This window comes from Anser cygnoides, chromosome 1 (assembly GCF_040182565.1).
Source record: "Anser cygnoides isolate HZ-2024a breed goose chromosome 1, Taihu_goose_T2T_genome, whole genome shotgun sequence".
Lineage (NCBI taxonomy): Eukaryota > Metazoa > Chordata > Aves > Anseriformes > Anatidae > Anser > Anser cygnoides.
This window is the reverse complement of record NC_089873.1, coordinates 201020495-201034498: the sequence shown is the minus strand read 5'-3', so window position 1 is coordinate 201034498 and position 14004 is coordinate 201020495. Positions and strand designations below refer to the sequence as shown.

At 38.8% G+C, this 14004-nt stretch overlaps 1 protein-coding gene and 1 non-coding gene across 4 annotated transcripts in view; both read left to right on the top strand.

Moving 5' to 3' along the window:
* CEP295 (centrosomal protein 295) overlaps nt 1-14004 on the top strand; it is a 39685-nt gene that overhangs the window by 24155 nt on the left and 1526 nt on the right. For 2 of the 3 annotated variants that reach the window (XM_066989883.1, XM_066989882.1), the window contains exons 18-26: nt 2593-2696; nt 4691-4829; nt 5945-6178; nt 7445-7599; nt 7823-7985; nt 10857-11518; nt 12403-12576; nt 12844-12961; nt 13264-13467. In XM_066989883.1, the coding sequence (XP_066845984.1) occupies nt 2593-2696; nt 4691-4829; nt 5945-6178; nt 7445-7599; nt 7823-7985; nt 10857-11518; nt 12403-12576; nt 12844-12961; nt 13264-13467 (1953 nt within the window). The remainder of the gene's footprint in view (nt 1-2592; nt 2697-4690; nt 4830-5944; nt 6179-7444; nt 7600-7822; nt 7986-10856; nt 11519-12402; nt 12577-12843; nt 12962-13263; nt 13468-14004) is intronic. The other variant, XM_066989884.1, reaches the window with a different exon arrangement.
* LOC125184369 (small nucleolar RNA U2-19) lies at nt 4366-4449 on the top strand. The gene has a single exon (XR_007168293.1). It is a non-coding gene; the product is annotated as a small nucleolar RNA U2-19 (small nucleolar RNA).

Here is a 14004-nt window from a genome sequence, read left to right as displayed (position 1 = left end):
TCCTTACCGGCCTGTAAACAAACCTTTCTATTTACTCACCTTGGGCTTTGAGTCTCCTTGAGCAGCGTTCCAGATGCAATTACTTTCATGTAATGCCACCCTAAACAGAGATGTTATTCCATGATTATTTTTTGTGTAACCTAAGACTTCAATTTATTTTTAATAATCCCAAATATTTGTCCATAATTCATTATTGCAACAGGTTGTTTTATCCATCCCCAATTTAGCAAACTAGTGTGGAGTACAACTTTCTTCCCCCTGTGGTTGGGTTTGGACCGGTCCCTGTTTTTCATTGTCTTCACAAATGATTTGTTGCTCAGTCTTACGCCTTTCAATTGCACCATAAAATGATTGCTGTTACTATTTTACTGCAATTTCAGTTGAATAAATTGCATTCTGGGTATTACAGCCTCATTTTTTAAACACATTTTAAACACTGTGGTGGCCGGGAGGTTGAAACGTGAAAGTCCTATGTAGATGTCAGGAAGCTGTGAGGAACAAGAGCCTTGCACTATTATTTTGGAGGGAGGGGAAAAGAATTAAAAAAAGCCCCTCTTTGTGAGCCACCAAGTACAGTTTTTAAGGATATTACTGTAATAAAGACATGAGATATGAGCATGTTGTATTTTTAACTCTGAAATCAGTAATTAATTTGGTTTATAGCACGGAATTGCTGCTGTTTGTCCCTTGTATTTATATCACAGAACAACGCAGTTATTGCAGTATAGGAATAAAACGTTTGCCGAATGGCTTTTAATAGAATTTATATAAAAGAGTATCAGATACTTGAATCTCCTCTCATATGTATCCTAAATTACTGCCTGTCACTCTGATAGGCTTTATAAAATAAAGCATTTATTTCAGAGAACTATCGAATCTTGATGTAAAGATATCAGAAAAAAGAATTCAGTGCCCTCCACGGTAGCTTGTTTCAGCATTTAATTATTCTAAAATAAGCGGTCTATTTCCAGCTCCCATATGTCCTACAGCCATTTCTTGCCACTGCTTCTTGTTACAACGTTCTTTGAGGTTTAGATGAAAGGACATTTTTTTCAAGGCCTTGGTTATTCTCACGGTCATCCGCCTCCTATATTACGGTCCCAAGAAGAACAGCAGACTTGTGCACTGTATCTGGACTGGATTACATGACTGGCAGCCAAGGAGCTCGCTGCCACCTTGTCCTACTCAAATTTTAAGTTATATTTACCATGAACCTGAAGACTTTTGTCATGCACTTGACTTACAGTTTCACCTGTACTGCAACAGCGTTAACAGACCCAGATTTGCATAAAGCCGAGATAACTTTTACAGTTGCAGTGCTACTGTGTTTGTCATTCTTCCAGTCTTTGTTACTTGCAAATTCTTTTGCCAGTGGCTCTGTTCAGTTTCTGATCAAAATGCCATGAATGATCAGGATCAAGCTTACTAGAAACTTCGGAGAACTGGAGAGGGAGGTCCTTCTGAGAACTGTTTTCCCCTTTATTTTGAGATCTGTCATCTAGCATTTAAAATAGTAACATAGTAAATGAATTAAGAATAGGTTAATGTCTCTTTTAATTCAATAAGTATATTTTAGATGTTATTTCCTTTCGTTTCTTGTACTTCCTCCTAGCAGTGTAACTGGGTGACAGTGGCTAGAGGAAGCCTTGGATTATTATTTTTTCCTCTTTCTTTCCTAGAAGGAGTTTCAAAATGTTTGATACTGACTTCAATAATTAATGCAATACTTAAGTATCTTATTCCACTGATGTTGTTTCACAGAGGAAACTTCTTCCGCTTTGTGTAGTAGGAAAACCAGAACATCTGGGTTCCATCTTCTAGTAAGAAATGGAGTTTCAGTTCATACAAGGGACACATTAATGTTAGAAGTCGCAATGTTATGAGATCTACCTAAGGATAGAGCCTTGCAGATGCCAGAAATTTGAAATGTCACTGTCATTAGCAGCCCTAGTAGAACTGGAGAAAACGTGTGAACTTAACTTCCCCAGTTTGAGTTAAATTTCTGTTGGATATTTAACACATTTCCTTGAAAAAGTGAGAGCAGACCTAATGGATTGAGAGCAGCCCTGAGGAAAAGGGCCTGGGGGTGTTGGTGGATGAGAAGCTCAACGTGAGCCAGCAATGTGTGCTTGCAGCCCAGAAAGCGAACCATATCCTGGACTGCACCAAAACTTAGGTAATTTTAAAAAAGTAATAAAAAGTTAGTTAGGTAATTGTAGTTTCTGATTTCTATGGTCTGCTTTGCTTTGTAATCATTGTCGTGGTAGAGGGCAGAAGGATTCCTTCACCCCAATGAAATGGTTGTAGGAACGCTACCAAAGACGTATTTCATTCTGCAAAGCCAAAGCATGAATTTCTAGCTCTTCAGGCATGGTCTACAGAGATCAGTCATGCTAATCAGAAATCGTGGTACAGTGGAACAGAAAGTATAATGTAAGTGAGACGAAAGAGGTAAGAATGGGCAAAAATCAGTGCCTAACAGTGAGGACAGCCGCCGTAGAGTATTACTGCCATCTGGTGTTAAAAAACAAAAACAAACCAACACTAACAACTGCTTTCTATTCCTTCTTGCTTCTATTACATTTTGTTCAGCTCAGTCCCAAGATTCTCTTGCGGCTCAAGATTCACCAGTTCCTGCTGTTGAAGTTGGAGAGAGCACACCACGTTCTGGACCATCGTTCAGAAGCATTCATGCGGTTAGTCATAGCAAAGTAACTGTGTAACATAATTTACTCTTTGTGATGGGTTTAGCTGGAATGCTAAGATGATGTGCAGAAAGGAAAATTTTGTCATGTTCTTGTTGCCTTGAATCAGGCATTTGAGAATTTTGTCTTGTATTTCCAGAATGCTCAGGAACAGGTAGGATCTAGGACAATTGTATGATAATTCAGAGTAGGAGGGACGTTGGAAGGTCCCTGTTTCAACCTCCTGCTTGCAGCAGGGTCAGCTGTGAGATCAGAGCAGGTTGCTCAGAGCTTTATTCCACAGGATATTCGCAAATTCCAAAGGTGGAGGCTTGCGTGACTCTCCAGACAGTCTGTTCTGGTGCTAGGCTGCCTGTAGGAAAAGTTGTTCCCTATATCCAGACTGAACCTCTGCTTTTTCAGCTCATGCACATTGTCTTTTGTCCTCCTGACAAGCAATACTGAAAACTCTGGCTTCATCTCAGTACCCTTCCTATAAGCACAGGCAGGCTGCAAGTCGTCCCCTGCAAGCCATCTCTTCAGGCTGCACCAGCTCTGCTTCCCCAGAATCCCAGAGTGGTTGAGGTTGGAAGGGACCTCAGGAGGTCATCTGTAATTTATAAGAAAGATGGACTCTTTACTCGGGTAGATAATGACAGGACAAGCGGGAATGGTTTTAAACTAAAAGAGGGGAGATTTAGATTAGATATAAAGAGGAAATTCTTCCCTCAGAGGGTGGTGAGGCCCTGGCACAGGCTGCCCAGAGAAGCTGTGGATGCCCCATCCCTGGAGGTGCTCAAGGCCAGGCTGGATGGGGCTTTGGGCAACCTGGGCTGGTGGGAGGTGTCCCTGCCCATGGCAGGGGGGTGGATCTGGGTGGGCTTTACGGTCCCTTCCAAGCCGAGCCATTCTGTGATTCCATTCTATGCTGTCTCCTCTTCTGGGTCCTTGCCAAAGGTGTTCAACAGGGCAGGTCCCAGGTTAGACCCCAGTCATGCTCCCCTTCTTCCCCACTTGCAGGGGGAGTGTCACCCACTAATCCCTGTCCTCTGAGCCTGGTCAGCCAACCAGTTTTCTGCCTGTCTGGCTGGCCGTCCATCCAGATTGTAGCATCCAAGCTCAGATACAAGAATTTTTAGAGAGACTGTCAAAGGCCTTTGCGAAATCAGTGTCAATGATACCCACTGCTTTTCTTTATCCAAAGATCCTGCTGTTTTGTCAGTGGACAAAACCACTATTTAAAAATTACTGTTTGTTTATAGATGTATGGAAACGTTTATGCAGACCGTATGTATATTTGTGCGTGTGTGTACATAAGTGTATACACACTGCCTTATATAAATACTTAATATAAGTGAAAACAATGGAGGGAATGGGTTTCTTAGTTTTCTGTCTTAATGTATATTTTAATTCAAAGTTTGGGAGAAATAAGATGTTAACATCTCATCCTTCAAAATTTGGAAGTACCCTCATTCCCTATTCTGTGACTGTAGAGCTTTCTTCAAAATTAAGGAAGACAATATTTTAGAATACTTTGTATATTTAGCTGTAAAACTAGAATTAAACTGTTAAGTCACTCCCCTATAGTCAGAAGGCACAGACTTGAAGGTGCTGGTAAAATTCCTGACTTTTTCATGTGTTGCATTTATGTTCCTCTGAGATCTACAATTCCACTGAAGTAGGTCTGTGATGAGAAATAGCCAAATCTGACCACCAGGAGATAAAATAATCTTCCAGGTGTAATGATTTGTAGACAGTTCTGAGAGGCTTGGTGTGTGTGGGTGTGTGTGCGTGTGTGTGTGTTGGGGGGAGGGGGCTGCTGGGGGCATTTGGGTCTGGGAGCTGGGCTGTGAATGTTGTGTGCTGAGCAATGATGAGTTCCTATTTTGCCTGACTGCCAAAAATGAAGGCTTCTACACTTGAACTGAGCTCAGAATAAAAGCTGTGGTTTTAAAGTTTCAAATAGTGTCTGAATACAAGGTAACAGATATGTTACTTCCTCCTAGGAAGTGCTTTCTAAGGTAGCATCCCCAGATTTGGGTTCAGAGGCTTTCATGAAAGCGATACCCTGTGATTTATCTTCAACAGTTTCCACTGGAAGCTTTTTGACTAGCGAAACGTTGGATGCCAGCCCTATTGACACTGGTAAGTGTTGGGGTTTTGTTATTTTTGTAAATGAAAAATTGTGTTCTCTCCCTTATTCTATAGCAGAATGGATCTGGCTGACTGGACATAAATCTGTCTGAAAAAGGTTAATATGGAACTTCACTTAGGAATTGTCAATACATGTTTTAGAGTATAACTGGAATATACACATTCTGTGCTTGTGAGCTTTTTAAACTTATAATTTAGCCTTGTAACACATCAGGTTTGGCAAAGGATATTTTAATAAGCAACTGTAACACTAACAATTTTCAGGTGGCACAATTTTTAGAAAATATGATCCCCAAACAATACACTGATGGAAGTTTTCCAATCAGTATATACCGTCAATTTTTAGAGTGATGATAGTTGTCCTGCTGTTAGGAGAATTGTGGCAATATCTTGTTGCACCGAAGTGTTACCGTAGTAATTTCCAATATCTTGTAAAAATGCCACTTTTGATGCCACGTTGACTTGGAAGTGTGTTCGTTTCCTTTTTTGCTTGCAGGCTGTCTCTTGATCTTAAGTTAGCGTTGTATAAAATTAAAAATTAGATCTTTATAATGTATAGTCATTCCTCTATATACTGGCTTTGTCACCTATGAACATGGAAGGTGGGTTGGAAAGTGATTATGTAGTGACCTGTAGATTTATTCACTTTAAGGCTTAATATTGTCTTAATCTGAATTGTATCTGATCTCATTTGTACCCATATATGTGTATGAGTTATTCCATGTTCATAAACCAATCCTTGAAGATTACTTCTTGAGCCACTGAAGTCTCAGGCTGGCTCTATTTTAACTCCAATCTTCTGAATGTGTAAGTGGCATTTTGAGAAACAAACTTTGTAACTTGCATCAAATTGTGTCTTCCTTATATAAAGCTCAAACTCTAAGATCATTTGCTTGCAGCCTTTCTTTCCTATTGTTTTTAGTTGTAAAATATAAGGTGTCAGTATTGATTGGAGACAGCTTACAAAAAAAACACAAAACTAAAAAAAAAACACCAAGAATCCAGATGTTAAGGGTATTTCAGGATATTAAGCAGTGTGTTTTCAGGTGAGTTCATGTGAGTGGTTTATATGAAAAACCGTGTGAACACCGAGCTTCTTATTTCAGGATTGTCTTCTGACAGTACGGAAGACCGAATTTTGAAAAAACCAGCAAGCTGCACTTGGAGCTCCTTGCTGCCTTTTACCTCGCAGCAGAGGCAAGAGAATCTGTCAAGAGCACCTGAAACCTGGTTGTCAGAAGGGGAAGTGTACCTTTATAAGGGCAGTGAGATTCAGCAGATCTTGGAGAAATGTGGTGGAGATTTGAAGTCTTCATCAGAGAACAATGTGCATTTCCAAGGTACCTGCGATTTTAAAGCATTTGTGTGTTACACTGTCATACGGAATGAGGGTTATGCATTTCTGCATTATATTCAGCTTATATTTTATTGTCAGTGTGTTCTAACTGCTTTAAAGATGTTCGTCATCCTTTGCTTTATGTATATGTCTGCATAGTATAGCGCAACAAAAAGATAATCTGATCAGACATCTGATCATATTCTGTGCAGCTTCCGGCTACTATGGCTAGACTGTTTCTGTTGTCTGTGCTGATCTTATTGCTTGTGTATCTATAACTCTGTATTAAGGGATTCAGAACAGATAACAATATATAATACTTACCAACTATCAACCCTATCTGAATGAAACACCGATTAACAGGCTGCCAGAAGGTCTGTGCTCTCCTCTGTGCACAGTTCTGTGCTCTCTAAGTGCACGTTTAATGATTCATGAAAATAAAACATCTTTATTAGCTGTCGTGGCGATAACTCCAGTGTTTTAATTTGAACTACTTCCTTCTGCAGTGTCTTTGGAAACGTGGAATCATAGAACTTTAGATTCATCTAAAGAAGGGACTTCTACTTGTGATCCAAATTCTCCTTCCTGCTCAAAGCAGAGCCAATTTATGCCAGGTTGCTTAAGGCCTTTTTGAGCCAAGTTCTGATTATCTCCAGCGGCAGAGATTCCATACCACCCAGGCAACTTGCTTAACAACCTTCACTGGGACTTTTTTTCTTTGTATCTAACCAGAATTTCCTGTGTTCCATCTTTTGTCAATTATCTTTTCTTCTGTCACTGGGCATGTTCAAGAAGAGCATGACTGCATCTTCTCTTTACTTTCTTTTAGGATGTTGTAGATGCCAGAGATTTCTGTTCCTCACCTCTTCTCCCACACTGAAGCCTTTTTGTAAAACTGAACAAACCCAGTTTTTAAGCTTCTCTTCAAACATCATGTGCTTCATCCTTCCTCTAATCACCGTTAAGTCTCCTCGCTGGACTTGCTCCATTGTGTCAGTGTGTACTTTTCATACTGGGAAGCCCTAAATAGGACACAGTGCTTCTTACGCAGTCTTGCAAGTACTTAATAGAGAGCTTCTTGACTGTAGATTTTCATTTAAAAGTAAAATAAAACCATCACTTTCTTGCTGCTGTTTGTACCTGCGTTGTAAGAGTTGGATGTTGTAATTTTTATTTATTTATTTTTTTTTTTACAAACTACTATTTGTATGCCTGCAGAATTCTGTGTGCTCTACTTATTCCATCTGAAAAATAACCTCTTCTCTTATAGCTCTGGCAGCTGAGCTTGCTTTTCCTGAAATGGAGAGGCATTTTCCTGACTCCCGTCATCAGCTCTTTCAGCCTTTGGAACCAAGTCTTGACTTTGATATTTCATCATCCATTTCTCAATACAAGATTTCCCAAGACAACAGAGAATTTAGGAAGGTACTACAGAAAAACTGGCTTAAAATTTATGTAAGATTGAAATGTGTAATCCTTATACTGTGTTCTGTTTATATGAAAAAAGATTTTGATATATGTAGAACTGGAGGCATTTTTGCTGTTAGCAAGGAGCAATGTGATCCAAAAAGCAAAAATTTCAGTTGACTTTTTATCCTTCATATTCCTGAGAAAATGAAATCTTAATTGGGATTTTTTCTGCCACTAGACTTCAACATTTTCAACAGAAAGTCAAGACATGTCTGCATTTCTAGATGGGCGAAACTCCAGTCTGAATATACAAAGAGGCAGTCTGCCTTCTAGTCTTGAAACAAACAAGCCCGACACCATTACATCAGAAGAAGAGTCTTTTAAAGAAAATGGTATTCTGGGTATGTACAATGTAGTCTGATCTATGCTTACAAAATCAAACGATCTTTAGTATGGAATTACCAATCCTTAAAGTTGGTTTGCTGGGTTGAAACTGGAAAGGAACTCTTCCCTTCTAAATCAACAGTTGCTACTTAAATACAGAAGCAGACCCTGATATTCATATACTCTAACGGATATCTTGTTACAAACACCATTACTCCGAACATTCCCCTCCTCCTCCTTTACCCCAGCCTTTATTGCGGAGCATGACACCACACGGTGTGGGACATCCCTTTGGCCAGCCTGGGTCAGCTCCTGGCTGTGTCCTCTCCCAGCTCCTTGTGCACCCCCAAGTACCTCGCTGGCAGCACCAGGAGCTGAACAGCCCTTGGCTCCGTGTGAGCACTGCTCTGGGACAGCTAAACATCGGTGTGTTATCACTGCTATTGTCATCAAAAATCCAAAACACAGCACCATACCAGCTAGTAGCAAGAAAATTAACTCTATCCCAGCCAAAACCATGATGTGTGTGGTAATTACGATGTTAGTGAACAAGTATCAGTGCTGGCTGAAACCAATAGTTTAATTAGTTTTTTGAAAAATTGGTTCATGCATACATCCCTCATTTTGTACATTTGAGGAAATCATTCAATTTATGGAACTTTGGTTTTTGAGGCATGTGTTAGAATTTCTGTAACCTTATTTCTCTTTTATACACTGTGTCCTTCAAGAAACCGTCGGACTTTCCTCCTGCACTGTTAAGTTGCACCAACAGTCACTGTGTACTGCATGTGAAATTTGTTCTGATTATAAATTGCCTTATCTACCTTCAGAATGAAGGAAGAGAGAAAGGAATAAACTTTCAGATGACAATGTAATAATTAGTAGATTAAAAGCTTATGATTCTACAGCAGCACTAAGCTAACAGCAGCTCATAACTGAAAAAGTTTTTTTGTTAATGTTCTGCAGTTGAATTATTAAAATTATAAACTTAAATTATAAATAAACTTAATAAATTATAATAAACAATATATTAAAATTATAAACTTAATAAATTATAAATTATAAACATTATAAATGATAAACTTAATCTGTAACATATTCTAAAGAAAGAACTGATCTGAAATTCCAAACACAGTGAGCAGTAACATAAGTATTTCTGAAGCTCTAAGTTACCAAGAACCAGGTGTTTCAGCACAATGGTGCTTTAACAGAAACTGATCAATAACAGTAAAAGTAACACAGTATTTATGTAGTGGATGTATGAATAACATAAATGTTCCTGGTTATTTGCATATATATCCACATAATTTTGGGAAACACATACTGGTCATGTTTAAAGCTGCAAGCAACCGTGCTGGGTTTTATTATGCTTCTTTCACTTTAGATAGCAGGTACGAGTGCAAAAGAAAATGCCAGAAAAGGCTTACACCGTGAGACTACCTCTGGTGACAGCAAAGGGGATTTAGCAAACTCCTGCTAGCTGTAACATTCACTTTCTAAATTGCTCATAGAAACAATCTTTGTGCTTTAAACTTCTCTCTTATATTTCCTCATCTCTTTTAAGTTTTCTTTTTATGATCCCAAACCAATTATGCTTGGACTTTAAAATAAAAAAATAATTAAAAACAAGCAAACAAAACACAAATAACAGGATGAGAAATCAAAAACTAATTCAGGTTGTCAGTTTGAGGTAGGTTGATATTTAGTTCCATCATCTGGAGAATTTTCTAGTGATGGCTGATATTACAGTGTAATTCCTCCCTCCCTGTAGTCTCTTTCAAGATTTTTAATAACTGCTATTTATCTGGAGACAGTATTCCTTATGCATATAAAACCAGATATCTTGTTAAACAAAACAAAAATTTCTTTAACAGAAACACGTAAAGATTTATATGATATATTGCTATCAATATAAAAAACAAACCAAAAAAACACTACCACTAAAAAAAAATTAATAATGTGATGCTGGAGTCTGTGTAACTGATTTTATCAATCTTATGTCAGAGGCATATTAAAAATATATGTATGTATTTAAAAAAACCTTGTTTGTTTGCTAGATGCTGTAGTACTGAAATGCCTTCCCAGTAATTAAAATACTTACACCCAATTTTTCTCCTTTCCTAGCTTCTTCTGGAAAAAAAAGTAATCTTGGTTTGTACATTTAGAATCTAAGGGAAAGATAATTTAGGGTACAATACTGTAGCTTTTAGGACTCACAGAATGGTTTGGGCTGGAAGGGACCTTAAAGCCCACCCAGCTCCAACCCCCTGCCATGGGCAGGGACACCTCCCACCACACCAGGTTGCCCAAAGCCCCATCCAGCCTGGCCTTGAGCACCTCCAGGGATGGGGCACCCACAGCTTCTCTGGGCAGCCTGGGCCAGGGCCTCACCGCCCTCTGAGTGAAGAGTTTCTTCCAACTAGCTGACCTAAATGAACAGCTGTCAGTGTTCCAGTTTGGATGTTGTCTTCTGCTATGAAGAGTTTCTGCCCAAGTAATGATGTTTCTGATCACTTTCTTCCTGCTTTTGAGATTTTGCTGGGGGTTCAAAAGAAACTCAGAGCACTGCCATTTGCAGTGTATAAATAGATACAAATACAAATCTAGTGGCTTACAATGCAGTTATGTCAGCAGCATTGTGAAGGCTATCCCTAACATATTGTAATAAGCAACAAAAAATGTTGTTTCTTTTTGTGTACAAAATGAATCATATATAAAAAATGAATCAAAGTGAGTCAAAGTTGAATGAATCAAGTAATGTTAATGGTATTATGTTTTACGAAACTTCAGCAGAGTTGCACATTCCTCAACAGTCCTGTTATGGAGGGATTTTTTTAAAGCTGAAATATTGTCATGTTAAGAATTCTGACTCTAACTTCTTGAAACAGGTTCAGATGAATCTTTCCACCCACTGCGAGCAGAATCTTCTCTGAGCGATCTCAGTCAGAATGCTGATCAGCCAGAGGACCGTAACGTAATGTTAGAGAAGTCTTTTGGACAAAACCCTGGGATTAAAACACGAGGCAACGAGAACTGTATTTCGTCCGCCAGAGAGTATGAAGAACTGGCAAGAAACATGGAGTGTGTTAGTCTGCAGTGTTCAATGGAAGAGACACGAAACGAAAGTCTGAGCTCACTGGAAGAGCAAAAGTCATTTTATCAGCTAAATACCACACCTGTCCCAGTGGAAGAAACTTCCCCTCAACACTTATTCAGAGAGAGTGTAACATTCAGGCAAGAGACTCTGTCTTCTGAAAAATTACCTGTCGAGGCATTTGATAGGAAGTACGTGAAGCTTCCTGAAAAACTACTTCATGTATATGAAGCAAATAAAGCAGTGGCAGTGGATTGTCAGTGCGATAGCGGTGTAAAGGAGCCAGATCAAGGATTTCCAGAAGTACAGAAATCCTCAAGGATTACCAGAGAAACCAGCTTGGAAGTCCCAGGCGTGCGTTTACAGGCTGTTGTACAACAGAATGTTTCTTTCCTGGGAAGACATGAAAAACATTCCAGTTCTGTGCCTGGAAGCTCATGTCGTATTCCAGTCTGGGTAAGTAAAACAGATGTGTTTTGTTTTTTTTAAAATTTGTGCAGGTATTTTGTTTATTCACTTTTTTTTTTTAATCAAGCAATTTTAGGCCTTTAACATCAGATAACTTGGCAAATGTTCACTTTATGATTCTAGTTTGACTTGCATGTTTCCTGGACTTATGCTCTCCTGCTTGCCCTTTCAGATTGTAGCACTGAAGTAATCAGCGGTAGCTAAATTGAGCTTTATCTCCCATGAGCATCATCGCAGGAGCCCTAGCGTATATATTCCATCTCCCATAGCATTAGTTGGTGTACCATGTGCACTGGCATGACATGGCAGTTCCTTAACTGAACAGCCCCTACCCCAGTTAAGAAGGGGGCTAAATAATTTAACCAAAGCATAAGTAAACTTAAAAAAAAAAAAAAAAAAAAAAAAAAAAACAGGTTTGACAAAGTGGTGTGTTTTTATTTATTTATTATTATTTTTTAAAAAGCATGGCTGTAAGTAGATTTCAGATGTAATTTAAACTTGAGGGGTGGAAGAGGTGATTTTGTTGCTTGGTTCTTTGGGTTATTTGTTTTCATTTAGCAGTGTTTAGAAAACAAACAAGCAAAGAAATGTACTTTACATTGGATTTAGGTTCCAGGGTTTCCATGCATCAATTAACGAACATCCCAGGCAAGGTGCTCTATTTCCTTAGTGCTTGGGGCAGATTTTTTTTCCTACGTGTTGAACTAGCCTCATCTTTGGAACAAGCTACTAGCTGTTGATATTTCTGCAAATAGTGGTTTTTTTTAATTATAACATTAATATTAAAAATATATTTTTAAATGTATGCAATGCATATATATATATATATATTATATCTTTTACACTAAGGTCTTGTGTAATCTGTTTGCTAGGAAACTGAGTCGGGGCATGGCATTATGGAGGAACCTGAACTCACTCTGATAAGCTCAAATGACATCAGCATTGTGGAATCTGATGTTGAGCATGCGAACCAAGAAAAAAGAGAAGAGGACAAAATCAGTAACCCAGCACGTGTGGATAAGTCCGACCTTAATGATTTTACTGAGGTGAGTCTTAATTAGTTGTAATTCTGCAGTTGAGATCTAGTGGGTGAAGGGACTCTACTAGATTTATTTTTAAAGTTTTTGAATGCTTTCAGAAACACAGTTTCTGATTCTTACTGTCAAGATCCATTTCTGATGTTTTTTTCTTGTATCTAAAGGCAAAAGAACTCCTTTTATTTCTGTCTGGTCTGTGTCAGTGTTGCAGTACTACTACTTGACTCAAACTTGTGTGTTTTATGCATTTTTAACTAATGTTTCTTTTTGAGACAGGAAAGAGAATTTTTACCACTAGTTCCAGATGCGGATTATTCCATGTTTGTAAGGCCTGACAGTTCTTCCAGAGCCCAGAATCCCAATGATGGACAGCATCCATCACATCAGACCGCAGGTAATTAATTAGGAGCTTCTCAGGTCTTTGGTATGTTTTGAGGCTTTAAGATGCTTTTGATGCAGTAATTATTACAGCATTTGTCTTGGCAGTACTGCTTACAGGTACCAGATCCTGTAGCTCTGAAGTGCTGCCTATTTTGCAACGTTCATTATTCACAATGTCATTCTCCTCGTGCCATTTATCAAAGCAGTCAAGGTCAGCATTTTATGAGAAATGGATTGAAACATATGAGTTATTAGAGGTGATAATGTTCTTTGCTGAACGTGAGAAATGTTTAGTCTTCTCCTTTCCTTTCTCAGTGATGCTCCTAGAGTTTCCTTCTGCATCAGGAAGTTTGCAAGAATCTTTTTTGAAAAGAAAGAAGAGCTTCATTCAGAAATCTCTGGAAAGAGTAGAAGAAATCAAAAATAGAGAGAGAAAAAATGAAAAGCCAGAAGCCAAACAGTTTCAAAGAAGAAAGTCTGAGAAGTTAAGCAGGCAAAAGGAGTCTTTTCTTCTCACTGGTATGTTTATCTGGGGACACGACGTAGGAGTAGGTACGCCTTTAGTCACTGTGTAATACCAAAGAACAGCTCTCCCATTTCTTTCACTCTTGCTTTTGCAGGCTCTGCAGGGATGTGGGGAATTTTTTTTCCCCACTCTTTGGCTACCTCTTCAGTGATGTAACGGCCCTTAATTACCTGCTTCATACATGTGTGGTCATAAGGTGTCTCTTACGACTGTATCGAGAGACCTCACTCATCTCTGATGTCTGTTAATAGGGATTTGGAAGTCAGCTGTTGAGAAGCAGTAGCCTAACGAGTCAGAGAGACTTAATTTCAACAGAAAACTTCAATCTCCATTGTGTCCATTCTTCCAGCTTTTCCTTGCTGTAGTTCCATCTTTCAGTCTTTGAAACCTCTCGTGTTTTTGAGTACTCTTGTGCTGAAAAACCCTGTCATTGACGTTCCTTGATATCATACAACCAGTCAGCCTTGTGTCAACTTGAATTGAGTAAGCCTTTGCTGGGGCACAGTGCAGCTTTGTATGAATATATGTAT